Genomic DNA, 27039 nt, shown 5'->3' with positions numbered 1-27039 from the left:
CAGCAATACCAGCTGAGGACCGGTCTGTAGATACAGGAGTGTTCTGAGGTGCTGCTTTGCTTCCAAACCATACCTTGCTGCTTTTACAGCTCCCAAGGGCAGTAGTGCTGCCAGCAATGACCTTGCAGGTCAGGCCATGAGTGAGTTTAACTTGTCTTTGTTCTCAATCTACTTGACATCCTATCACAGCTACTGTCTTGAAATTTCTTTTGTTTCTGTTACATAATGCAGCTCAAGTTTTTTTTCTTTTTAGAGAAAGCAAGCAAGACAGACAAAGAGAGACACAGAGACAGAACTGGCATGCCAGGGCCTCAACACTGCAATCAAACTCCAGACAAGCTTGCACCACCTAGCAGGTATGTGTGACCTTGCGCTCACTTCACCTTTGTGTGTCTGGCTTACGTGGGATCTGGAAAGTCTAACATGGGTCCTTAGGCTTCATAGGCAAGCACCTTAATGCTAAGCCATCTCTCTAGCCCTTATTCACATTTTCAACCAATCCCCTCCTTCCTCTCCATCCACTTGATGCCATACTCTCAGAAGGCTGTTTGTGGCTTCTGGGTGCTCATCATCACTCACAGGTCCAAAGCACCTCTTTTAAACTAACAACTAACCCTGATTAATTCCTACATAGCTACCTACCTCCATTAGCATTCCAACGGCCTCAAACTAAACTGATCAGACCCTCACTAGAAGAAAAGCAAGTATTCAGGCACGCAGACAAAAGTAAAGAAGAAACTGTTTCCTTCTCTCACTTCTTCACAGCAGCCAAAGATGCCACTATTTCCCAAGTTTCAAAACTTGTCTAGGCAAGTGGCATTGTTGACGCCTTCCACATCTCGTGTTGCACAACCTCCACTTAAGCACAATCACTGGATTTTCAGACCTGGAAGGAACTTGCCCAATAACCAAGTCCCTACTCACTGAACAACTAAAGAAGCACAGAACTCAGATACAGACTTCAGTTCTTCAGACATATTCCACTACCAAGATTTGTTTAATCTCATTTTGCAAAGACTCCAGATGTTATGCAATCAGAAGATCTGAGTTTGAGTCCTCAAAAAGTGATTATAAATGAGTGAACAGTAACTGTTGGTTAAAAAACTGCTTTCTAGCCAGGCATGGTGGTGCACACCTTTAATCCCAGCACTCGGGAGCAGAGGTAGGAGGACTGCTGTGAGTTCGAGGCCAGCATAAGACTACATAGTGAATTTCTAGGTCAGCCCAGGATAGAACAAGACCCTATCTAAAAAGAACACAACAAAAATTTTAAAATAAAAAAAAAAAAAATCTGCTTCCTAACCAGATGTGGCTGGTGTACAGCTGGGAGGCAGAAGGACCGTAACCGGAAGAACATCAAGGATTCTACAGCAAGTTCAAGGTCAGCCTAGGCTATATAGCTACAGAGTGATTTGTCTCAGAAATAAAACAAAAGTTTCCTGATTACGATTTTACAATTGGCAGGGCTGGAGAGATGGCTTAGCAGTTAAGGCATCTGCCTGCAAAGCCAAAGGACCTACATAAGCCAGATGCACAAGGTGGCACATGCATCTGGAGTGTGTTTGCAGCAGCAGGAGGCCCTGGCTTGCCCATTCTTTTTCTCTCTCTTTTCTATAAAATAAATAAAAATAAAATAAAATAAAAAGAATGTACAATTGGAATCTGATTTTATGTTTAAATTTATAATCAGGGAGGAATTCCAACTCTTTCCCATGCCCTGTGCTCTTTCAAACTGGCCAATTTTAATACCCAACTAATTTCTCACTAAAGCAAACTCTGCGGCAGGCCTTCCTCCTATTCCCTCCCAGCTAATTCCTGGTTCTAGCCTCTGGCTCAGCTGCTTGCCTGGCCTGGGAGAATACCTACAGGTCTGCAAATGAGAAGCACACAGGCTCTTTAAGGCCCAGATTGAGGCACGACTTTCTTTATTAAGGTGACAGACTAAACTACCAGTTGTGGGCCTTTCCTATTTTTAAATTCCATTAAAAAAATCTTACTCAGGGTTAGAGAGATTGCTCCATGGTTAAGAGGTGTGGCTTCCAAAGCCTGCTGGCTTGGGTTTGATTCCTCAGGATAAAGACAGATGCACAAAGTGGTGCATGCATCTGGCATTTGTGTGCAATGACAAGAGGTCCTGGCATGGTCATTGTCATTTTCTCATCCTTGTTTTTTTTTTTTTTTTAATTTATGTGCGAGAGGGAGAGAAAGAGAAAAAGAAATGGGCATGGCAGGGCCTCTGGCCACTACAAACGAACTCCAGACGCATGCACCACCATGTGCATCTGGCTTACCTGGGTACTGGGGAATCAAACCTGGGTCCTTAGGCTTTGCAGGCAAGGGTCTTAACCACTAAGCCATCTCTCCATCCCTCATTCTCTCTTTCAAATAAAAATATTTAAAATAAATTTTAAAATCTGATGCCCAATGTACACTCTTACAAATCCTCTTACACATATCTGCATAGGTTCTTCAAACCACACTATAATTTCAGGAGTCAAATATAATATTGGGGCTGGAGAGATGGCTTAGCAGTTATGGCACTTGCCTGTGAAGCCTAAGGATTCATGTTTGACTCTCCAGGTTCTATGTAAGCCAGATGCACAAAGTGGCACAGTTGTGCATATTCACACATGTACACAAGGGAAAGCACACATCTAGAGTTCGACTGTAGTGGCTGGAGGCCCTGGCGTACCAATTCTCTCTCTCTAGCTCTCTCATATTAAAAAAAAAAAAAGGTCAGTCTGTTAGGCTTGCCTCAAATACATATATAACATATAATATTAGGCAGTCAAAAATGTAACAAGCTGGATGTGGTGACGCACACCTTTAGTCCCAGCACTTGGGAGGTAGAGGAAGTTGGATCACCATGAGTTTGAGGCCAGCCTAAGATTACATAGTGAATTCCAGGTCAGCATGGAATAGTATGAGATCCTACCTGGAAAAAACAAAAACAAACAAACATAACAAGTGCTTGCAAAGTTGTAAAAGTACCAAATGAGATTTGATTTACATTTGATCTTGCAAAACTAAATTGTTCTGCAAACATGATTTAATTTCTTTGTCATGACTATACTAATAACCAGTTTTCTCAACAGCAAATGAAATGCGCAAGGCACACCCTCATGGAGCTAATAATCCAGCTAAATTTACAGATAAGAAAGAGAAAATACAACAGGTCATCCTGCTATGGACTTTAGTTATTATTTCAACACTGATCCACAGCCAGGAATCTGGAAATATAACTACCCTTGTAGGTGTACCAAACCTCCAAAACAGCAAATCATCGAGGAACTACACATTCACTCCTTTGCCAACAGGAAAGACTCACCTGGGACCAACGTAATCAACAGCCACATACAAAGTTTTGGCCAGCAATGGTCGGCTTATACAACAGTGGTCCCTCAGCTGGGTGTGATGGCTCACACCTGTAATCCCAGCATTTGGGAGGCTGAGGCACAAGGACTACCATGAGTTTGAGGTCAGCCTGGGCTACATAGTGAAAATTTGTTATAGATAACGAGCAAAACCCCCAGTGGTTCCATAGATTATGACCTGGTGATGTGGCCATCTTGGTTTATGTTAAATACATTGATGACACTATACAATGACACTGTCTAATGAGGCATTTCTCAGACTACATCTCTATCACAAAGTAACTCCTGAGTGTACTGTCATATCTAAACATGTTGAATTATATGGTTTTCTTAGCTAATTCTACTTTTTTTTTTGTTTGTTTGTTTTTATTTTTCGAGGTAGGGTCTCGCTCTGGTCCAGGCTGACCTGGAATTAACTATGTAGTCTCAGGGTGGCCTCAAACTCTGGGCAATCCTCCTACCTCTGCCTCCCAAGTGCTGGGATTAAAGGCGTGTGCCACCATGGCTGGCTTAGCTAATTCTAAAAGCTTGATCAGAGGGAAAAAATACTACAGCACCAAAAAGTCAAAATGAGTTTACTCATCAAACACAGAGTAAGTCCTTATGGAATACAAAAATAAAGATTGAAATATTATATTTTTCACCCACAAAATTAGTACTGATTTCACTCTTTTTGGTGTGTGTGTACTTTCCTGTGTGTAAGGGTGGGCATGCGCATACCATGGCACATCCATGGAAGTCAAGAGGATGATCTCTGCATGTCAGTCCTCACCATCTCCCTCATTTAAGATGGGGTCTCACACTGTTAACAGCTGCTGCCACTAGGCTAGCTGTCCCCCTTCCCCCCCACCCCGGGCTCGCCAAGCTTCTAGAGAATTCTCTTGTCTCAGGCTCACTTCAGGCCTAGACATGGCCAGGATTGGCGGGTAGAGTTCTGAACTCAGGTTCTCATGCTTGCACGGCAAAGGCTTTATCCACCGTGCCATCTCCCCAGCCCTAGTCCGATTTCTTAAAATGAGAATCCCTGGGCTGGAGAGATGGCTTAGCGGGTAAGATGCTTGCCTGAAAAGCCAAAGGACCCAGATTTTTTTTGATTCCTCAGAACCCATGTAAACCAGATGCACAAGATGGTGCATATATCTGGAGTTCATTTGCAGGGCTAGAGGCCCTGGCACACCCCTTCTCTCTCACTCTCTCTCTCTGTCTGCTTCCCTCTCTCTCTCAAATAAATAATTTTTTTTAAAAAAGAGAATCCCTGCACTAGCAAAGAAGTGAAGAACTAAGCCCCTTATACACTGAGTTTCTGATCTAAAGGCAATTTGAAGAGCTTTGTGGGGCATCTGAATTAGCAATTATGCTACAGGAATACAATCCAATTACCTAATATAGTGAGGGAAGCTGGACCAGATCAGCTTGTAGGACCCAGACTGTTCCCCTTCTGTGGCAGCAGGGACAGCTATTAACAGATGTGACGACTTATCAGACAACCTTGCAGAACCTGAGCTGAAACTATGGTGGGACTACATCTTGGCCAGGACTGCTTCATTTCCCATGCCTGAATCCTCCACTATTTAAGCCTAAAGCTTCTACCAGCAGCCAAAGATGAACTTGGGCATCACCATTCCCTCTATCTGCTCCTCTTCCCCATGAAGCCTGCTCTGCTTGTCATCACTCCTTGTCTCTAACTGGTGTACTGGGATGGGTTTTTGCCCTAAAACTCTGGTTGCAGGAACATTACAAATGACCACTCTAAGATAAATTATATCAGTAATTCAAAGTTTCCCCCAAACTGGTCTGTGGATATAAGGAAATACAGATGAGAAGATCACAAGATAATATAAAATGCATAATCTCAATTTCTTTTTTTTTTTTTTTTTTTTTTTTTTTTTTAAAAATTTCATTTATTTATTTGAGAGCGACAGACACAGAGAGAAAGACAGAGGGAGAGAGAGAGAATGGGCGCGCCAGGGCTTCCAGCCTCTGCAAACGAACTCCAGACGCGTGCGCCCCCTTGTGCATCTGGCTAACGTGGGACCTGGGGAACCGAGCCTCGAACCGGGGTCTTTAGGCTTCACAGGCAAGCGCTTAACCGCTAGGCCATCTCTCCAGCCCAATAATCTCAATTTCTAAACTAATTAATAATACACACATAAATCTAGGCCTTTCTACTTCACTGTAAAATGATAATAGTAATATCTACTTTATAAAGATTAAAGGGCAATCCCCTTCCTGGCATTTTGCTCTGATCAAGGCACTGACAATGCTGAAACTTTACAAAAGGTACACCAAATACTCAGACATTTATCACTGCGTATCTAAATTACAACAGCTTTCTAAGGACTTCCTTTCTAACTGCCCCTCACACTGATGCATCCAGTACTATTTCTAAATCAGCATTCCTAAAACTCTAATTTCATGTTGCTTCCCCATCCCAAGATCATTCCAAGAATCTCTAATGGCCCCAAGATAGGGTTCTCCTAGGACCATTTTTTTTTCATTTTTATTTACTCATTCACTTGAGAAAGTAAGAAAGGGAAAGAGGCAGAGAGAGAGAGAGAAAGAGAGAGAGAGAGAGAACGTGCCTCTAGACGCTGCAAACGAACTCCAGACGCAAGTGCCACCTTTTGTATGTGGCTTACATGGGTCCTGGGGAATTGAACCGAGGTCCTTTGGCTTTGCAGGCAAACACCTTAACCACTAAGCCATCCCTCCAGCCCCCTCCTAGGACCAATATTATTGAAAGCCATGTAATCTGTACTTAGTGGAACTAGGTTGTTGAAATGTAGATCTTGCATCTGCTTATTAAATGAGTGACCCCTGATGCTTTCTTAGCACCCTCTCTCTAAAATGAGGCCAAATCCTCCAGCATGTGGCCATCCTTACAAAGTGAAACCTGAAATAAGAGCCCCTACACACAGCACCTGCATCAGAAGATGCATCCTTCAAATGTTAGCTCTTAATCTCCTATAAACTATATATTCCATCAAGCCGTTCAACATGGCTTCTAAACATAATGGCCCTGTCATGGCCTCTGCTGATAGAGATGCCACTCATGAAGTACCATACCTTTGTAACCACCACCATTACTAGCAAGAAAGAGTGGACATTCATGGGCTGGAGAGATGGCTTAGCAGGTTAAGTAGCTTTGCCTATAAACCCAAAGGACAGGTTCAATTCCCTAATACCCACATAAAGCTAGATGCACTAGGTGGCACATACATCTGGAGTTCATTTGCAGGGGCTCAAGGCCATGGTGCACCCATTCTCTCTCTTTCTCAAATAAATAAATTATTCTTTGAATTTTTTTTTAAGTGTATGTTCAATATTTATACTACTTATTCAAGGTACTAGGCTGGAAAGACAAGAAAAGCAAATAGTCCCAACCCTCAGAGCTAATCGATTAGTCATGAAAGACAGCCAGAGGAAGAGGTGCAATGCTGTGTTGCAGGTACTCGGGAGCCCTTCCTGGAGGCAGTGGAGATACTCACCAGGCACCAGGCACAGTGACGTATGTGCAGCAACACCGCCCAGTGCTCAGGCAGTCATTGAACTAAGCCACCCACACGGGAGCCACATGGCCAAGGGCGGACAGCATGAGCGGAGGCTTAAAGAAGGTGCTCCATCAGGTGGTTACGGACTGTGTTTCATTCTTCAGGCAACAGTCATTAAACGAAATTAAATAGGGTAGCCTGCTACAGCCACCAAAGGCTACACTGCACTGTTCAATATGGAATCCGCACATACCTACTCACATATGACTAAGTTAATATGTGGCTAGTGTGACAGAGAAACTAAAATTTAATTAACTTAAATTTCAGCCATGCATGGTGACACACGCCTTTAATCCCAGCACTTAGGAGGCAGAGGTAGGAGGACTGCTGTGAGTTCAAGGCCACCCCGAGACTACATACTGAATTCCAAGTCAGCCTGGGCTACAGTGAAACCTACCTTGAAAAATAAATAAATAAATAAATTTAAGTTTAAAAAATAGGTATGGGGCTGAAGAGACAGCTTGGTGGTTAAAGATGCTTATTTACAAAGCCTGATGGTCTAGGTTTGATTCCCCGGTGCCTACAATAAGCCAGATGCACAAAGTGGCACATGCATCTGGAGTTATCTGCAGTGGCAAGATGCCCTGGCACACCCATTCCCTCTCTCTCTCATTCTCTCACTCTTTGCCCCCTCTCTGCTTGCAAATAAATTATATATTTTTTAAAAGATATGCAACTCAATTGCCAGAAAATTATGATGTATATTTGAATCTATTAGGGAATATGAATTTACCTATTTTCATGCAGCCCAGGTTGGACTCAAATTCACTAAGAGGTTAGCCTTAAACAGCTGCTCCTCACCTCCCAAGTGCTAGGATTACAAATGTATCACCCTGCCCAACTTTGAATTTACCTTCTAGCTGTAATTTAATGAATTTATCTAAGTATGAACAGTATATTCTGAAATTTTAACATCCAAATTGAAGAAAGAATAGAATAACACAGCAAAGTTCAAAGACTTAGTAAAAACAATCATCACATATTACAGGCAGGCATGATAGTGCATGTGTGTAATCTCAGCCCTCAGAAGGCTGAGGCAGGAGGACTGCTATAAATTTAAGATTAGCCTGGTGGGTGGGGGGAGGCGGGGGTGGTGCACGCCTTTAATCCCAGCACTCAGGAGGCAGAGGTAGGAGGATCACTGTGAGTTCAAGGCCACCCTGAGAATACATAGTGAATTCCAGGTCAGCCTGGGCTAGAGTGAAACCCTACCTAGAAAAATCAAAACTCAAACAAAAAAAGACTAGCCTGGGCTACACCATGAGTAGCAGGCCAGCCAGCACTACACAACAGGGCCAGTCCCCCAAGAAATTACACCTTGAAATAATCTTTTAATGCATTAAAAGAAACATTGAAATTAACTCCACTTGTTTCTTAAGTTTCTAATGTATCTTGTAGAAAATATAGAATGATAGCATGCACCTATAACTTGAGAGGTAGAGACAAGAGAATTAGCTACATAGCAAGTTTGAGGCCAGTATGGAATATGAGACCCTCTCTCAAAAATAAATATTCAGGGCTGTAGGGATGGCTTAGCAGTTAAGGCGTTTGCCTGCAAAATCAAAGGACCCTGGTTTGATAACCCAGGACCCGGGTAAGCCAGATGCACAAGGTGGCATGTGTGCCTGGAGTTCCTTTGCAGTGGCTGGAGGCCCTAGCGCACCCATTCTCTCTCTCTCAAATAAATAAAACTTTAAAAATAAAATAAATATTTAATGAAAATGTGAAGGGTGAAATGGGGTTTACATTATATTTTTGCTGGACAGTTCTGACCAAACAAATTCAAGGAGAAAAGAACCTGGCAGCAGGAAGACTCACTATGAGACTTTGCTAAACATCCAGAAAGGAGATATGCCTGAATTGTCTAAATTCTGCTCACCTTCAAGAACTCATTCAAAATCTACCAAGTACAAAAGCTTTTCCCCACCATAGTCATTCCTAAGGAGCTGCCTTTCTCTGAACCCCTGGGATGCTTATCATCTGCAGCATTCACTTAAGTACACATGTGTCAGCTGTCATTTCTACTTATTTTGAGACAATCTGTCCCTCAGATCAGATTAGAAGCCATAATTTAGACATCTTTTCTTTTCTACATGATGTGATACAAGCTCAGTATGCAATAAACTGAATTCAGTACATGGCAAACATCTGGAGACACCTGTGAAGCTGACTACCTTTCCACGACAGGAAAAACTAAGAATCGCTTTTCTTTCAGGTAACCTTAAGGTCACGAGCTAAAAAAACAGTGTAAAAGTCAGCCAAAACACTAAAGTCGGTGTTCCAATAAAGCAGTGATAATCTAATCAGCAAGCAAGTGTGCTGGTAGACTGTTCTGGATACTATCAGGAAAAAAGTCAAGATGGCAGAGCAATTAGGGTTTGAACAAATTCTACCCAAAGTCAAAGATTCTGGTTATCTCTGATCTTCACTGCAGATAACCTATGCAACCTACCCATTAAAAAAGTTCCATTCACAAGACAAGTATTCAACTGTAAATTTTAATAATTAACCTCCGAATCAATTTTTCTAACAAATAACACATTTCCTGTCTGGGAAAACTGTTATTCAATTCACACCTTCCAGTTTCCCCACCCAAATGACCTTTCTAGGGAAAATGTGAAGCAGTCTAAAGATAGCTTACCGAACCATAGATAACAGAGTATGTCATCTAAAGTACCATTTAAATTTTCTAGGAACCCTTAAATACGAAAACCCATACACCCGGTCAGCTTCACACTTAAGAAGCTCGTGGCAAACTAGTTAAAAGCGAGGGGCACTTTGTGGTTAGTAGGGCGTATCTAAGGGGAATTGTAGTTCTAGGATTTCTCATGCGTTTGCCATTCAAAACATAAAGCTGACAAGTTATTAGAAATAAGTATCAACATCACTGCTCGCTCTCTCTCGCATTTGTGTAATGGCTACAAAGTGCAATGGAAGTTCCAATCTCCCAACACACAATCCAGCAATCAAAGATGGAGTCAGGACAGCTCCCAAGGAAAACTCAAAGGCAACTCGTTTCCGAAAGGCAGAAATAAAGAAGGGGAGAAAACCTGTCAAACACCGCGGACGAAATCAAGGAGTTAAAAAGAAACACACACTTCCTTTTAGCACTGTGGGAAAATCCCGGTGGCCCACAGAAAGCCGAGGAAAAGTTTAGTTTGGCAGGTTTCATTTTGTTTTCCTCCCAACATCAGCACCGGGGGCAAGGACTGCTTCCCTCCCCCTCGCCCCGCTCAGACGCGCGCCGCTCCCGGGGCCCCGCGGCCGCGCTGCCCGGCCTCGCCCCCGCCGGCTCTCCGCAAACGTGCTCGGACGTCTCCGGGGGCGCGTCGAGCTCTCGCCTGGGCGCGGGGCGAGCGCTCCCGACTCAATGGACAATGGAGCTCGCCCCCCAGTCCACGCCAACTACAAAGCTCAGGAGGGCCATTTCCCTTTTCCTGCCCAGATGCTGTTTTCCCAGCTTGGGAAGCGGGGTTCCTCCCTCCCACCTGCAGAGCTGCTGAGCTCCCCCCTCCCCTCGGATCCCCCCCACACACGCAAGTCATGCCGCGGCACGGGCCAGAGAAGGGGACCTCTCCCCCGGGGGCGGCGGGGGGACTCGGCCGGGACCCGGGTGTCACCGTCCAGGTAGGACGCAGGGTCACAGCCCCTCGCCACGGTCCCCTCGCCAGCCTCAACTTCCCTCCCCTCCCCCTCCAGCCCCGAGCCCCCCCGGGAGGAGCGCGCTTCCCTCCTTCGCCCACGGAGCCCTCGGCCCACACTCACCCTTTCACCACAAAGAAGGGGTCCTCCATGGACATGGCGTCCCGGCCCCCGGCCGCCTCCGCCGCTCCGCGCCCCGGGCGCCCGCGCCCTCCCTCGACCCTCCCACCCGTCGTCTCCTGCCGCGGCCGGCGCCTGGGTCTCCCCGGGGACCCCGAGCAGCGGGTGCGCGCGCAGGCCCGGGGCGAGGGGCAGGGGGAGTCTGACAAGCCCCCTGGTCCAGCACTCGGTCAGCACCGCGGGCCGAATCCCGGGACTGGGAGCCGGGCCCCCGCGGCAGCCACCTCCCCCGGCTCCTCCCGGCGCGGCCGTACGCCTGGCCCCGCCCCCGGGGCCCTGAGCGCGGCCAATCACCAACGCGGCCCGCGGCTCCACTTCCGCACCCTCGCTCACGTGACCGACGCTGACTCCGCCCCTCGCCGGTGGGACCTGGGGCCCTGCGTCAGCCGGCTCTGGAGGCGGGGCTCCGAGGGTGGCGAGGAGGCGGACTTCTCCAGGGTTTTGAAGAAAGCCTTAGCTGTGCATGTTTTGCATAATCCGTTTACGTTTCCTCTACTTCTAACACCTGATTTTGACTGCACGTGGCTGGGTGGACCCTTCCCCTCCTCGATTTGCAATAAAGCATGTCGTCTGATCAACATAAGGCGTCTACACTCTTGGGTCCTGCGCTGTGCCAAAAGCTATCTATACATCCTATCAATACTCTTTGTGAGAAAATAGGTCCTATAAGGCCTCAGTATCTTTGGTCACACAGCCTGGACAGGACAGAGCCACAGATTGTGGGCGCTGTCCTCCAGCAAATGAGCGCTCATGTAATTTTTTTTCCCCATGTAGCATATGGTATTTCCCAACAGGGAACATCTTTGAGAGACAAAGAAGAGATCAGTCAGGTATGGTAATTTCCTCTCAGCTATGATTCAAAAACTCCCAGAAAGCCTTTTGTCCAGAGTGATTAGCCAAATTCGTGTTAGATACACTATAGCCTTTGTGCATGGGGGCTGTGGACTTTTCTTGCCGATAACCACTGCGAACTTACTGTGTGCTAAGCAGGGATCTAAGTGCCATCTCATTGTTTTTCACAGTGAGGTAATTACTGTTCTTCATTATCTGCATTTTATGAATGAGAAATCTGAGATTCTGGGAGGTTAAGTGACTCTCCCAAAGTCACTACTAGTCTCTTCAGAGCTTGTAGAGTCCTCAGTCAAATCTCATTTGAACCTTCATGCTTATCATTCAGGTCCTCATCTTTTTATTTATGTATTTATTTTTGGTTTTTCGAGGCAGGGTCTCACTCTATCCCAGGCTGGCCTGGAATTCACTATGTAGTCTCAGGGTGGCCTTGAACTCACAGTGATCCTCCTACCTCTGCCTCCCATGTGCTGGGATTAAAGGCATGCATCACCACGCCCGGCAGATCCTCATCTTTAAAATGGAAACAACAGTATCTAGCTCATGTGGTTACTGGATTATGAAAAAATGCAGGAAGGCAGTGAAGTCAGGACACCTGAAGGAAGTTGTTGTCCAGGGTGACAGCAAAGGAGAATGGAGGGGAAAGAGCTGATAAATGTGTCCAAAGAATACAAAACAAAGCCAGAGTTATGATGACACAGGAAAGAGAAGTGAAAGTTGAAGATTCAAGGCCCCTGGACCCCTGGAGGCACAGGGCATAGCAGATGTGGAGAAAGTTAACCACTAGAAGAGGATTGTTTACTTTGGTAATGACTTGTCGACCATGGGGAGGGGCAGAGATCATTGTTCATCTGAGAGCAAGGGCAGACAAGCCCAGGGATCAAGGGCCATGTTTGGAGCCTGGTCTTTGAGTCTGTGTCAGACTTGATGCTTCTAGTGGGCGTGCCTGGGCACGTTTCTTAATTGCTTACTGTCCTCAAATGTGAAAACGGACACCACAATAACACCTAGCTCAAGAGGAATGGGCTGGTATGTGCAAAGGGCTTAGAAGAGCATCTCTCTCTCTCTCTCTCTCTCTCTTTCTCTCTCTCTCACACACACACACACACATGTCCCTACTGTGTTCTAGGCAAAGAAGTTTCAGGCCCATTGGAACAGCTACTCACAATAAGAGAGGCCACAGATTACCACAGAAAACACACAGATGAGGGCTGGGGAGATGGCTCAACAGTTAAAGGAACTTGCTTGCAAAGCCTGCTGGCCTAGGTTCCCTAGTACCCACATAAAGCCAGACAAACAAAGGCACATGCATCATTTGCAGGAGCAAGAAGCCATGGAGTACCCATCCTCCCCTAACCTCTTCCTCCTCTTTCTCTCTCTCTATCCTTGCAGATAAAGATTTTTTATTTTAAATTATTTTATTTTAATATTTTAGATTTTTCATTTATTTATTTGAGAGAGAGAGACACAGAGAGAGGGGCAGATAAAGGATGAGTGCGCCAGGGCCAACAGCCGCTGCAAGCGAGACACATGCACCACCTTGTGCATCTGGCTTTACATGGGTCCTGGGAAATCGAACCTAGGGTCCTTTGGCTTTGCCAGCAAGCGCATTAACTGCTAAGTCATCTCCCCAGCCCCAAGATGTTTTTAAAGAAATATACAAATGAGTTAGCAGTGTATGTATGGGTCTGTCAGGGCTGGGACTAAACAGTGATTAGAGGCAGTCAGAAGTGGGGGTTGGTGATGTGGAGCAGCATGGCAGTCTGCAGGAGAGTCATGGCAGAGGGTATTATGGAGTAGGAGTGCCAGCGGCTGCGGCAGCAGGGAGACAACCCAATGCAGCCACCTGCAACCTGAAGAATTGGATCCACCCCTTAAGGCCCGCCACTCAGGTAAAGCAGGATCCTTGACTATGCCACAGAAGAAAACTTCAGGACTAGCCAGAGTGAAGCCAAGTTAGTTAGTGTATTAAGTCATCTTGGAAAGGGACACAGTCCCAATACCTGGGTGGGGGCTACTCCTGAAATAGTAGCCCCTAGGTGTTTTTACTGTGGTGATAACCCCTGACTAAGCTCCGTTCCTCAAAGGATGGATTTTAAAATGGAACAAAGCCTAAAATTTAAGTCAGGGTTGGAGGGATGGCTTAGTAGTTAAGGCACTTGCCTGCAAAGCCAAAGGACACAGGTTTGATTCTCCAGAACCCATGTAATCCAGATGCACAAGGTAACACATGCATCTGGAGATCATTTACAGTGTCTAGAGGTGGCACACCCATTCTATCTACCTCTTCCTCTCTCTTTCTACCCCCTTTTCTCAAATAAATATATTTTTTAAGTTAAAATGGGCATGGTGATGCATGCCTTTAATCCCAGCACTCAGGAGGCAGAGGTAGGAGGATCGCCAAGAGTTTGAGGCCACCCTGAGACCACATAGTGAATTCCAGGTCAGCCTGAGCTACAGTGAAACCCTACCTTGAATAACCAAAAAGAAGCTGGGCATGGTGACACACGCCTTTAACCCCAGCACTTGGGAGGCAATGGTAGGAGGATTGCTGTTAGTTCTAGGCCAACTTGAAAATACAGAGTGAATTCCAGGTCAGCTTGGGCTAGAGTGAGACCCTACCTCGAAAAACAAACAAACAAACAAACAAAAAAAACACCCCCCCAAAAAAAAAGAAAGAAAAATGTTAGGTTAAAAGATATGATTTGGTTATTTTTCTTACTTCAAATTTATTTTTTTCTGTTGTAAGTAAAAATTGTGAGGTGGCTTTATGAGGTATATTGTTTAGATTTAGGGATGAGGGCAGAGTGCTAATAGGCTAAAACTCAATGTTACAAATATTCTGAACCCAGGTAAGCATAGCTCACTTGCTGTTTTTTAAAAATATTTTTTGTTTATTATTTATTTATTTATTTGAGAGCAACAGACAGAAAGAGGCAGAGGGAGAGAATGGGCGCGCCAGGGCCTCCAGCCACTGTAAAAGAACTCCAGATGCATGCGCCCCCTTGTGCATCTGGCTAATGTGGGCCCTGGGGAATCAAGCCTCAAACTGGGGTCCTTAGGCTTCAAAGGCAAGCGCTTAACCGCTAAGCTATCTCTCCAGCCCTCACTTATTGCTGTTTTTTTAAAACACCATTGTTTGAGATATCTTTAGGGAAACTCTTATTGTTTCTATGGCACTTTTGGCTTTATCAGCTGTACTGAAGTTTCTTGACTCTCGGTCAGCAGGAAAGGCATTGGAGATGCCAGGGTAATGAGTAAGTTTCTTTCCCTTCTTAAGTTCCCTTAATTTTTCCTATCTTTCTAGCCTGCTTCAGAAGGAACGGGCAGGATGGCGGCTGAGATCAGCAGGGTAAGATGGTTGAGAACTGTGGACACTCTCCTCCAGAGTCTCCCATAGGGTCTGAGGGAATTAACTGGGCCAGATTGGCACTGAGACAGATGCAGCAGCTGGAAGCTCATGACCCAGAGGAAGGCTGAGAAAGTTGTGAGCCATGCCATGGCAGTGAAGGTGGAGAGGAAGGATGCATTGAGAAAGGCCATCAACACCACAGCAGTTGCCTAGGAGAGTGGCTTCTATGCGGAGGTGTGGGTGAAAGCAGGAGGAAGAGGAGGAGGAGGATACTTATGGGGTTCTGCCATTGTCAGCAGGTAGCTGTTGGTTGCCGCACCAAAAGAGAGGCCCAGGAGGAAGTTTTGATTTCGGGTGGGTAAGCTGCAGGCATGCTGGCTTTTCCCACAAACTGCAAATTCCTGAAGGGACTCTGGATACTGTGTTATTACTACCACTTCAAAGCCTAGCACAGCCTCTGATTATCCAGTCCATAAATTTATTAACTAAACCACAAGGAGAAGTAAGAAGTTTGCTTATATTGTTTTTTTTTTTTTTTAAAAGGAAGGAAGGGCTTGTTTTGGCTCACAATTTGAGGGTTCAGTCTATCATGGTGAGGAAGGCATAGCAACAGCAGTGATTTGAGGTGGCGGGTCACGTTGCATCCACATTCAGGAAGGGGTGAATACTTAAGTCTGAGCTTTCTAAGTAGAAATAGAAGGTAGAGAACAGATGCTTGAGGATTTCTCATGATTAGGGATTGGAAAAGGCACCAAAAAATTCAGATAGTGGAGGGTTGAGATAGCATGTGGATACGGGGTGTTCCCCTCCTTAATGTGTCACCCTCAGACTGCTAAAACCTGGCGTCCACTCTCCAGGGACAGGAAAACTTTAGCTAAAATGCAAGTAGAAACAAAGGATGTTATTTTTTTTGTTTTCTGTGGTTTTGCCCTCCCTCATTGATCAAGCCCAGGGCCTGGGTAAAAGCAATATTTTAGAAACAATGCCCAGCAAAGAGTAACCTCCTACCCTCCCATCCCTACTTCCCAGTCCCCCAAAAGTTATCTCTTCCCACATTTCCACTCCTACTCCAGACCCCCAATATAAAAATTTTTTATGCAATGAAAAAAATCAGGGGCTTAGTGGTTAAGCGTTTGCTTGTGATGCCTAAGGACCCCAGTTCAAGGCTCGATTCCCCAGCACCCATGTATTGCAGTCAAGTTCACATTGCTGGTAGAACTCACCCAACCAAGAGCAGCTTGTGGGAAAAAGAGGTTTATTTTGGCTTACAGGCTCAAGGAGAAGCTTCATGGGCTGGAGAGATGGCTTAGTGGCTAAGCGCTTGCCTGTGAAGCCTAAGGACCCCGGTTCGAGGCTCGGTTCCCCAGATCCCACGTTAGCCAGATGCACAAGGGGGCGCACGTGTCTGGAGTTTGTTTGCAGAGGCTGGAAGCCCTGGCGCGCCCATTCTCTCTCTCTCTCTCTCTATCTGTCTTTCTCTATGTGTCTGTCGCTTTCAAATAAATAAATAAAAATTAAAAAAAATCTTTAAAAAAAGGAGAAGCTTCATGATGGCAGAGGAAAAGGATGGCATGAGCACAGGGTGGACATCACCCCTTGACCCATATAAGGTGGAAAACAGGAACAGGAGAGTGTGCCAAACACTGGCAAGGGGACACTGCCATACCCATAAGCCTGCCCCCAATAATAACACTGCCTCCAAGAGTTAATTCCCAAATCTCCATCAGCTGGGAACCTAGCATTCAGAATATGTAAGTTTATGGGGGATACCTGAATCAAACCACCAGTCCATGTAAGCCAGATGTGCAAGGTGGCACATGCATCTGGAGTTTGTTTGCAGTGGCTGGAGGCCCTGGTGCACCCATTCTCTCTCTCTCTCTCTCTCTCTCCCCGCCTCTTTCTCTCTCTGTCTCTCAAATAAATAAATCAAAATAAACAAAAATTGTTTAAAATTAGTGCATTGAAAATGGCTGTTCATTGCTCCATTTTCTGCTCTTAAAAAAAAAAAGAGTGGTTGCCTTGGGGTGAAGAGGCAAGCTTTCTGCGGAAATATTCTCTAACTGGATAGGGTGTGGGAAACACGGATACAAGCATTTGTCGGGATTCACTCAAATGCAGCACTGAAATTTTGCTCATGTTGCTGAGGGAGGCAAACATGCAAACTCCATTTCCTAAGAAGTCCGGAGAGGACATCCTGGGAACCTTTGGTCCCTGAGTGTCTCCAAAGTTAGGAGAGTGAGTGTTGGGGTGGTGATCTCATGTAGAAATGGGCACACAATAGTGCAGAAAATAGGGCATGGGTGGCCATCTCCATGAGGAAGAGGGTCAGGAAGGATCAAATCATATCTCACCATCAAGGATGCCAGCAGAGATCTGACAGGAATTGCAATGGGACAGTTACCTACTTCAGCAGTTGTGAACGTGTCAACCCCCACCCCATACCCCGCGCAAGAGGGGATCTCTTCTACTCCAAAGGAAATGATAACCTCCAGCCCGCTGCTTACTAGGCTGTGGAAAGGATCACATGAGATCAGACAGGTGAGTGCATTTTGCAAAGTATGAAATATTACATGACACCATAAACACATTTTAAACTGCTTTTAAAGTTTTTGATTATGCTAAAATATGCATAACATAAAATTTACCATCATAACCATTTTTTTTAAGTTTTTAAAAATATTTTTACTTATTTATTTGCATGCAGAGAGAGATATAAGAGAGACAGACAAAAGAGAATGGGTGCACCAGGGCCTCTAACTGCTACGAATGAACTCCAGATATATGTACCACTTTGTGCATCTGGCTGACATAGGTACTGGGGAATGGAACTCAAGTCATTAGGCTTTGTAAGCAAGCGCTTTAACCGCTAAGCTATCTCTCCAGCCCCATCTTAACCATTTTCATGCATTCAGCCCAATAGTGTTAAGTATATTCACCTTGTTGTGCAACCAATCTCCAGATATCTGTTCATGTTGCAAATATGAAGTTTCTAAACCCATTAAACAACACCATGTTATCCCCTCCCTCTAATATCTGGCTTCAACCATCCTATTTCCTATTGTTATAAATCTGACTTGTCTAGGTACCTGATATAAGTGGAATCTTACCCAATGTATTTTAAAAAAATATTATTTATTTTCAAGGAGAGACTGTGTAAAGAGAGACAGACAGAATTGGTGAACCAGGGCCTCTAGCCACTGCAAATAAACTCTAGATGCATGCACCTCTTTGTGCATCTGGCTTTATGTGGGTACTGGTGAATCAAACCACTGAGCCATCTCTCCAGCCCACGATACCTTTTTATGATTTGCTATTTTCCTTAGCATAAAGGTCTGGTAGCAGATACCTTCTTCTTGCTGGGACAAAACATGCAACCAGAAGCAGCTTATGGGTGGAAAGGGTTTAACTGGGCTTGCAGTGTGCAGGGGAAGCTTCATCGTGTCAGGGAAAGCATGATACAGACAGGCAACTGGAAGTCACATCTATCATATCAGCTGGGAGGAAGCAGCAGAGTAAACTGGGTTCACTGGCAAGTGGGCTGGACTGTAAAATCCCAAGGCCCTCTAATAACACACCTCCTCCAACAAGGATCCACCTCCCAAAGGTTTCAGGAGCTGGGGATTGAGTATGAGGCTTAGTCATGAATCCATAAAGCTATTTTTTTTTTTTAATTCAAACCACCACACACTTCAAGGTCCATCCATGTTGTAGCATATGGCAGAATTTCCTTCACATAGCCGAAAAGTTCCGTTATTTGCCACATTTCGTTTATCCATCCATCTGCCATAGGAACTTGGGTTGCTTTCACCTTTTGGCTTTTGTGAATAATGCTGCTATGAATGCAAATGCAGATATCTTTTCAAGATCCTGATTTTAACCATTTTATATGTTTACAGTAACTCAAAGTGACACTGCTGTATTATATGGTAATACCAATTTTAACGACTTTAAGGACTGTTATTCATAGTGACCACACTGCTTCACATTCCTACTAAAGTGCACAGGAGTTCCCATTTCCCCACATCCTTTCCAGCACTTATTTTCTTTATTTACTAGTAGCCAGCCTAATGGGTGTGAGGCAGGATCTTATTAGGATTGTGATATTCTCTTTGCCACTGACCAGTGGCATTGAGAATCTTTTCATGTGCTCATTGGCCATTTGTCTGTCTTCTCTGAAGAGTGTCTCACTGAGTCCTTTGCTGCTTTTAATTGGATTGTTGGTTTTGTTAAGTTCACACACACACACACACACACACACACACACACACACACACACACACACACAGTATGGGTGCAACAGGACCTCCTGCCACTGCAAATGCATGCACCACCTTGTGGTTTTACATGGTATGGTGGTTTGAGTGTCCCCCATACACTTATGTGTTCTGAATGCTAGGTCCCCAGCTGGTGGCAATTTAGGAATTGAAGCCTCCTAGAGGCAGTGTATTGTTAAGAGTGGGCTTATGGGTATTATAGCCAGCTTCTCCTTGTCAGTGTTTGGCACACCCTCCTACTGCTGTGGTCTATCTGATGTTGGCCAGGAGGTGCTGTCCACCCTCTGCTCATGCCATCACTTTCCCCTGCCATCTTGGAGCTTCCCCTCCAGTCTGTAAGGCAAAGTAAACCCTTTCCTCCCCCGGGATGCTCTTGGTTGGGTGTTTTCTGCCAGCAACATGAAGCTAACTGCAACATGTATGTACTTGGGAATCAAATCCCAGCCATCAAGCTTCACAAGCAAGTGCCTTTAATCACTGGGCCTTCTCTCTAGTCCTGAGCATTACACTTTTAAAAAACCTTTTGTATTCCAGGAAATAGTCACCCATGTTAAATTCCATTGATCACTATAGTTTTCCTCATACCCATCCCAACATCAAAAATATCTACACACATATCTGTATATTGATTTTGTTTCCTTTTCTCTCCTGGGTTGTTATCAACATGTCTACTCTTACCTTATCACACTGGCTTGAAATAACCTGTTGCAGTCTGGTTCACATTGCTGGTAGAAATCACACAATCAAGAGCAGCTTCTGGGAAAAAGAGGTTTATTTTGGCTTACAGGCTCGAGGGGAAGCTCTGCGATGGCAGGGGAAAATGATGGCATGAGCAGAGGGTGGACATCACCCCCTGGCCAACATAAGGTGGACCACAGCAACAGGAGGGTATGCCAAACACTGGCATGGGGAAACTGGCTATAAAGCCCATAAGCCGGCCCCCAACAATATTTTTAATTCCCAAATATCCATCAGCTGGGAACCTAGCATTCAGAACACCTAAGTTTATGGGGGGCACCTGAATCAAACCACCACATAAACAAAGAGGAATTTTAGTTAGTGTATATATTAAAGACTAAAAGGTGATGAATAATTTATAGAATATTCATTTGATGATCAATACAAATGTTTGGAGGCCTTTCACAATATGGGAATGACCTGTAAAAGTAGCACTGTATACAAATAGCATGACACAAAATTGTGTATATGATAATATCTACAGTATGTTCATTTGCACACTTAAAATGATTGTGCATATAAATCTTATACATAGAAAAATGTATTTAAGATTTGGCAACTTTCTACAAAAAAATATTTATTTGAATATTCAAAGATACAGAAAGTTTAAAAAAATCAATAAATGTCAAAAGCCAAGTGATATGAAATAAGCACATCCAAAGACAGTGGTTTTAAATCCTCTTTATAGTAAGGTAAGTTAGGACTGCATAAATAAATGAGTATTGAGTATTAAAAAGTAAAAATGGGGCTGGAGAGATAGCTTAGCAGTTAAGACACTTACTTGCCTGCAAAGCCAAAGGCTCCAGATTTGATTCCCCAGGAACCATGTAAGCCAGATGCATAAGGTGGTGCATGCATCTGCAGTTTGTTTGCAGTGGCTGGAGTCCCTAGTGTGCCTATTTTGTTTCTGTGTGCCTCTCTCTCTCTTTCCAAATAAATAAATAAATAAATAATATTTTTTAAAGTAAAAATGTACGATTAGAATTCAGTGAACTTCTTGACATATCAGTTAATTTGAACCGTTACAAGAAGCACAGGGTATTAATCACTTTTTTCTGGCTCAGACAAAATGCCTCAGCAAGTCAACTTGAAGGAGAAAAGATTTGATTTGGCTCATGGTTTCAGTCCATGGTTGGCTGAGTCCATTGTTTTCAGGTCCATGACAAGGTGGGAACAACGTGGCAGAAGGGCTCATCAGAGGAAAGCTGTTCACCTGATGTCAGGTGAGGGAGAGGGAGAGAGAAGGCCAGGGACAAGATACAGCCTTTTCAAAGTCATATCCCCAGTGACCCACATGCTCCAACTAAGCCCCACCTCCTAAAAGCTCATTCAGCTATGAATTACCTCTTATCAGTGGTTACTCCATTGATAAAGTTGGTGCCCTTATGACCCATCTTCTCTCAATAGCGCCACCAACTGGTTACTAAGTGTTTAACTCATGAGCCTTTTTAAGCAACACTTAATATCCAAACCGTAACAGACAGTCGTGGCCTTTCCTAGCTTTTATGAGTTTGTCCATGCATAAGAAAGAAAACTTCACAGTCTCAGTAAACTGGTGAGTAAAAAATTGATAGCAGTAATGGTCACTAGCCTCTATTTGCTATGCATCAGGCATATTGTTATGTTTAAGCTTTCTCACACAGGCTGTGTGTTTGAACACTTGGTTCCCAGTTTGGGGACGTTTGGAAATTTTGAGAAGTGAGGCCTCAGCGAAGGAAGTTGGTCACTGGGGATGGGCCTTGAGGTTTATAGCCTAGCTCCTCATTCTGGCTCTTCTCTGCTGCTTGGTCATCAAGAATGTGAACAAGCAGCCTCATGTTCCTGCTGCCATAGCCGCAAGTTGCTCTCACCCCCATGCCTTCCCTGCTAGGATGGACCAGGTCTCTTTAATCCCTTCCTCCTTTAAGTTGCTTCCTGTTAAGTATTTGGTCACAGTAAGAAGAAGAGTGACTAATATACATATTAAGTGCTAAGCATGAATAATTTTCAAAATAGCACTAGAATTCCTGGGTAGGACAGGTTCTGGAATCTAATTTGGCTCTACATTAGGATTAGGGAACTTGGAGACTGGAGAGATGGCTCCGCTGTTAAGGCATTTGCTTGCAAAGCCAAAGGACCTCCGTTTGATTCCCCAGGACCCATGTAAGCCAGATGCACAAGGTGGCACATACATCTGGAGTTTGTTTGCAGTGGCTGGAAGCTCTGGTGCACCCATTTTCTCTCCTTCTATCCATCTTTCAAATAGATAGATAGAAATTCAATTACAAAAAACATACAAAACCAAACATTGACACACCAGCCTTGGAAGTAGGGCTTACCAAAAAAAAAAAAAAAAAAAAAAAAGGATTAGGGAACTTGGACTGAGGTTGTATGACAGACCCGCTACCTTTTCTTAAATGGCAGGTTTATGTGGGGTGGCTCCAGAGGACTAACAACAATCGATGTGTACTTAGTACTGGGCTCTAAAGGCCCAGCAAATGACAAGTCGTCTCTTGGTTTCACCATGACTGACTTCATTGACTTCTCATGACAACTTTGTTAGGTAGATATTGTTATTACCCCCATTTTCTGCATAAGCCCAAGGCTGAGGGAAATTAATATTTTGCCACATAGGTAGGAGGTAGTGGATCCTCACTAGAAAGCAAGTGCCTTGAACTGCTGAGCCATCTCCCCAGCAGAGCCTCACTTGAAACCAAATCACTCTGATTCATGACTCCATGTTCTTTGCTGGTCTTCTGTTACCCATTGGTGCAAGGGCTAGCCTTAGCCAGAAATTGGCAAATGCCTTTTTTTTTTTTTTTTCCAAAGTAGGGTTTTGCTCCAGCCCAGGCTGACCTGGAATTTACCATGTAGTCTCAGGTTTTCCTCAAACTCACTGTGACCCTCTTACCTCTGCTTCTGAGTGCTGGGATTAAAGGTGTGTACCACCACACCTGGGATGGCAAGTGAATTTTGCCTGCACACAGCAAGGGTCTCAGCAGAACACACATGTACACACACCACTTATTTTATTTGATTTATTTTGTATTCATTTACTTATTTGAGGGAGAATGAGAGAGATAATGGGCATACCAGGGGCTCTAGCCACTGCAAAGGAATTCTAGACATGTGTTCCACCATGTGCATCTGGCTTATGTGAGTTCTGGGGAATCAAACCTAAGTCCTTAGGCTTTGCAAGCAAGTGCCTTAATTACTAAACTATCTGTCCACTCCAACATATCACTTCTAATTAATTTTAAAAATACTGTTTAAATATGATGAAATACATTGTGCTGAAAATGACATTATTTAACAAACAAGACCCTTCTGCTATTTATCTGCTCATTTGTTTTGAGACAGAGTCTCATGAAGCTCAGGCTGGCTTTAAACTCACTGTGTAGTCAAGGGTGACCTTAAACTTCTTGGTCTTCCTGTCTCCACCTCCCGACTGCTGGGATTATGGATGTGCACCACCATGCCAGCTTTATGGGATGTAGGGGATTGAATTTAGGGCCTCATGCTTGCTCAGAAAGCACTGTTCCTACAGAACTACATCCCCAGCCCTGTCTCTTGGCTTTTTGAGCTCAAGTTGTCCCCATGGCAAATGAGTCTAATTCCTCAAAAGGGCTGTCTCAAAAAAAAAAAAAAAATATATATATATATATATATATATATATATATATATACACACACACACACACACACACACATATATATATATATATATACACACACACATATACGTTAAACCAAGTATTGAAAATCCAAAGACAGTCAGGATGGAGAGATGGCTTAGCAAGGAGTTAAAGCACTTGCCTGCAGGGGATGAAGAGATGGCTTAGTGGTTAAGCACTTGCCTGTGAAGCCTAAGGACCCCCGTTTGAGGCTTGATTTCCCAGGACCCACGTAGGCCACAGGAGGCACATGCATCTGGAGTTCCTTTGTGGTGGCTGGAGGCCCTGGCATACCCATTCTCTCTCTCTCTCTCTCTCTCTCTCTCTCTCTCTCTCTCTCCTTCCCTCCCTCCCTCCCTCCCTCCCTCCCTCTTTCTCTGTCTGTCACTTTCAAATAAATAAATAAATAAAATAAAAAATAAAAATAAAGCACTTGCCTGCAAAGGCAAAGGATCCAGGTTTGATTCCCCAGGACCCACGTAAAGCCAGATGCACAAGGTGGCACATGCATCTGAAGTTCATTTGTAGTGGCTACAGGCCCTGGTGTGCCCATTCTCTCTCTCTCTTTATCTGCCTCTTTCTCTTTCTCTCAAGGAAGATAAATAAATAAATAGATAATCGCTTAAAAAAAGCCAAAGACAAAGCCAGGCATGGTGGCACATGCTTTTAGTCCCAGGACTTGGAAAGCTAAGGTAGGAGGATAGCCATGAGTTCGAGGCTAGTCTGGGGCTACAGAGTGAGTTCCATGTCAGCCTGGGCGAAAGTGACACCCTCCCTTGAAAAACAAACAAAAAGTCAAGGGGATGGGGAGATTGCTCAATGGTTCAGGCTCTTGCCTGCAAAGTCTAATGACCTGTGTTCAATTCCTCAGTATCTATATAAAGCCAGTTGCACAAAGTGGCACATGCATCTGGAGTACATTTGCAGCAGCTGGCAGTCCTATTGCACCCATTCTGTCCCTTCTGTCTCTTTCTGGGTCTTGCTGTGCTTGCAAATAAATAAATAAATAATATTTTTAAATCAAGGACACAAGGCTGGAGAGATATCTTAGTGGTTAAGGCACTTGCCTGCAAGGCCTAAGGACCCAGGTTCGATCCCTAGTACTCATGTAAGCCAGATACACAAGGTAGTGAATGCACCTAGAGTTTGTTTGTTTGTTTGTTTTGAGGAAGGATCTCACTCTAGCTCAGGAAGACCTGGAATTCACTCTGTATTCTCAGGGTGGCCTGAAACTTTCAGAAATCCTCCTATCTCTGCCTCCCGAGTGCTGGGCTCAAAGGCGTGTGCCACCATGCCTGGCTTGGAGTTTGTTTTTTTTTGATGGCTGGAGGCCCTGGTGCACCCATTCTCTCTCTTTGCCTCTCTCTCTCTCAAATAAATAAATAAATACAATATTTTTTAAAAATCAAAGACAGAGAGGGGCGTGTAGTGAACAAGGTAACACAAACTGTTTGAAATATGCAGCCTGAGATTCAAGGACAGACAACTGCTTGGAGGTAAGACTTATTCTTCCCAACGAGAGTGTCAAGGACACCGCCTAGTTCCAGATTTTGATCCAGCTTGAACCTATTTGAAAACTGAAGGACTAATAAAATTATGCCATTATATGCTACTCTCACTTTGGGTAGAGAATCTTCTCTTTTCAGATGGCAGTGACCTTGGGATGGCTCAGAAAGTATCATGGTGCTGGAAAGAAGTGACTGGAGTACTGAGTAACATCTCAATCACACCTTCCAAGGCTCAGGGTCTAATGTGGAAGAGGTGGCGGAAAGAATGTAAGAGCCAAAGGAAGGGTAGGACTCCTTACAACATGCTCCCTCCAGACATAAAATGGCCTGGATATCTATGACCTCACAGTGCCTGACACTACCTACACAAGACCATCATAAGAGGAGGGAAAGATCACAACATCAAAATAAAAGAGAGACTTATTGAGATGGGGAGGGGATATGATGGAGAATGGAATTTCAAAGGGGAAAAGGGGGGAGGGAGGATATTACCATGGGATATTTTTTATAATCATGGAAAATGTTTTAAAAAATTGAGAAAAACTAAAATAAGATTTTAAAAAACTATGTCATTATAAATACATGTGGTGTTGGGAAATGTTTAAAAAGAGCTGCGAGATAATATGTGAAACCCTTTTTGGATAAAAAGAAGCATGCATACAAATATATACATGCATAGTCACAGCAAAATCACTGAAGAGATATACACTAGAATATATCAGCAAAGAGGTTCTCTGGTGACTGTTTCACTACCCTCTTTTTTTTTTTTTTTTTGGTGTGTTTATCAAGTTTTCTGAATTGTCTTTACTAATTTGCAACTAGAATAAAATGACTTTGCTGGACCTGATGGCTTTGGCTGTAATCCTAGCACCCAGGAGATGGAGCCAGGAGGACCAGAAGTTGAAGAACCTCCTCAACTACATAGTAAGTTTGAGGTCAACTTGGACTATATGATACCCAGTCTCAAATGACAAGTAATAAAATAACTTAAAAATACCTACCTTTTTCATATCTACTTTTAAAGAGTATAGTATAGGCCGGGTGTGGTGGCACACGCCTTTAATCCCAGCACTCGGGAAGCAGAGGTAGGAGGATTGCTGTGAGTTTGAGGCCACTCTGAGATTACATAGTGAATTCCAGGTCAGCCTGAGCTGAGCTACAGTGAAACCTATCTCAAAAAACCAAAAGAAAAAAGAGTATAGTCTACATTTTAGCGAGACAAGCTATTAACAGAAAAATCAAAGGAACAAATACATTGGCATGACCTTCAGTGCTGAAGAGACATCTGGAGGTCTCCTCTCATTCCAACCCATTTTCCTTCTGGGAGTAGAATCCTTGTGATTATACCAGGTTTATCAGACAATTTTATTTATTTATTTATTTATTTATGAGTCAGAGAAAAAGAGAGAGAGATTGAGGGGAAGGGGCAGATAAAGAGAAACAGAATGGCACACCAGGGCATCCAGCCACTGCAAATGAATTCTGGATGCATGTGCCTCCCTGTGCATCTGTCTTACATGGGTCCCAGGGAATTGAACCTGGATCTTTAGGCTTTGTAGGCAAGCACCTTAACCTTTAAGTCATCTTTACAGTCCCAGGATCATCTTTATTTACATCTGCACAGTTTCTTTCTTCATGTATGGTAGAGTACTCATAGGCCCAAGGATTAGGATGTGGACATCTTTGGGGTGGGACATTGTTCCATCTGCCATGGAAGAAAACCACTCCTCAAGTGCGCAATAAACAGAGCTTCACCAAATCCTTCAATAGTCTTGTGAAATACATGTCCTGTTTGCTGTTAAAGTTGAAGGAAGGCGGGCTGGAGGGCTAACTTAGTCATTAAAGGAGCTTGCTTGCAGAGCCTAACAGCCAGGCTTTGATTCCCCAGTGCCCATGTAAAGCCAAATGCACAAAGTGG

The 27039-nt window shown here is 44.2% G+C and overlaps 1 protein-coding gene across 1 annotated transcript in view; it reads right to left on the bottom strand.

The window, feature by feature from the left end:
• Stx6 (syntaxin 6) overlaps positions 1 to 10772 on the bottom strand; it is a 64313-nt gene extending 53541 nt beyond the window's left edge. The window contains exon 1 of the mRNA XM_004658736.2: positions 10691 to 10772. Within this exon, the coding sequence (XP_004658793.1) occupies positions 10691 to 10725 (35 nt within the window). The 5' untranslated portion in view covers positions 10726 to 10772. The remainder of the gene's footprint in view (positions 1 to 10690) is intronic.
• Positions 10773 to 27039: the final 16267 nt, after the last annotated feature.

This window comes from Jaculus jaculus, chromosome 1 (assembly GCF_020740685.1).
Source record: "Jaculus jaculus isolate mJacJac1 chromosome 1, mJacJac1.mat.Y.cur, whole genome shotgun sequence".
In the NCBI taxonomy this organism is placed as follows: domain Eukaryota; kingdom Metazoa; phylum Chordata; class Mammalia; order Rodentia; family Dipodidae; genus Jaculus; species Jaculus jaculus.
The sequence above is the reverse complement of the archived record's forward strand: the minus strand, read 5'-3'. Positions and strand labels throughout refer to the sequence as shown.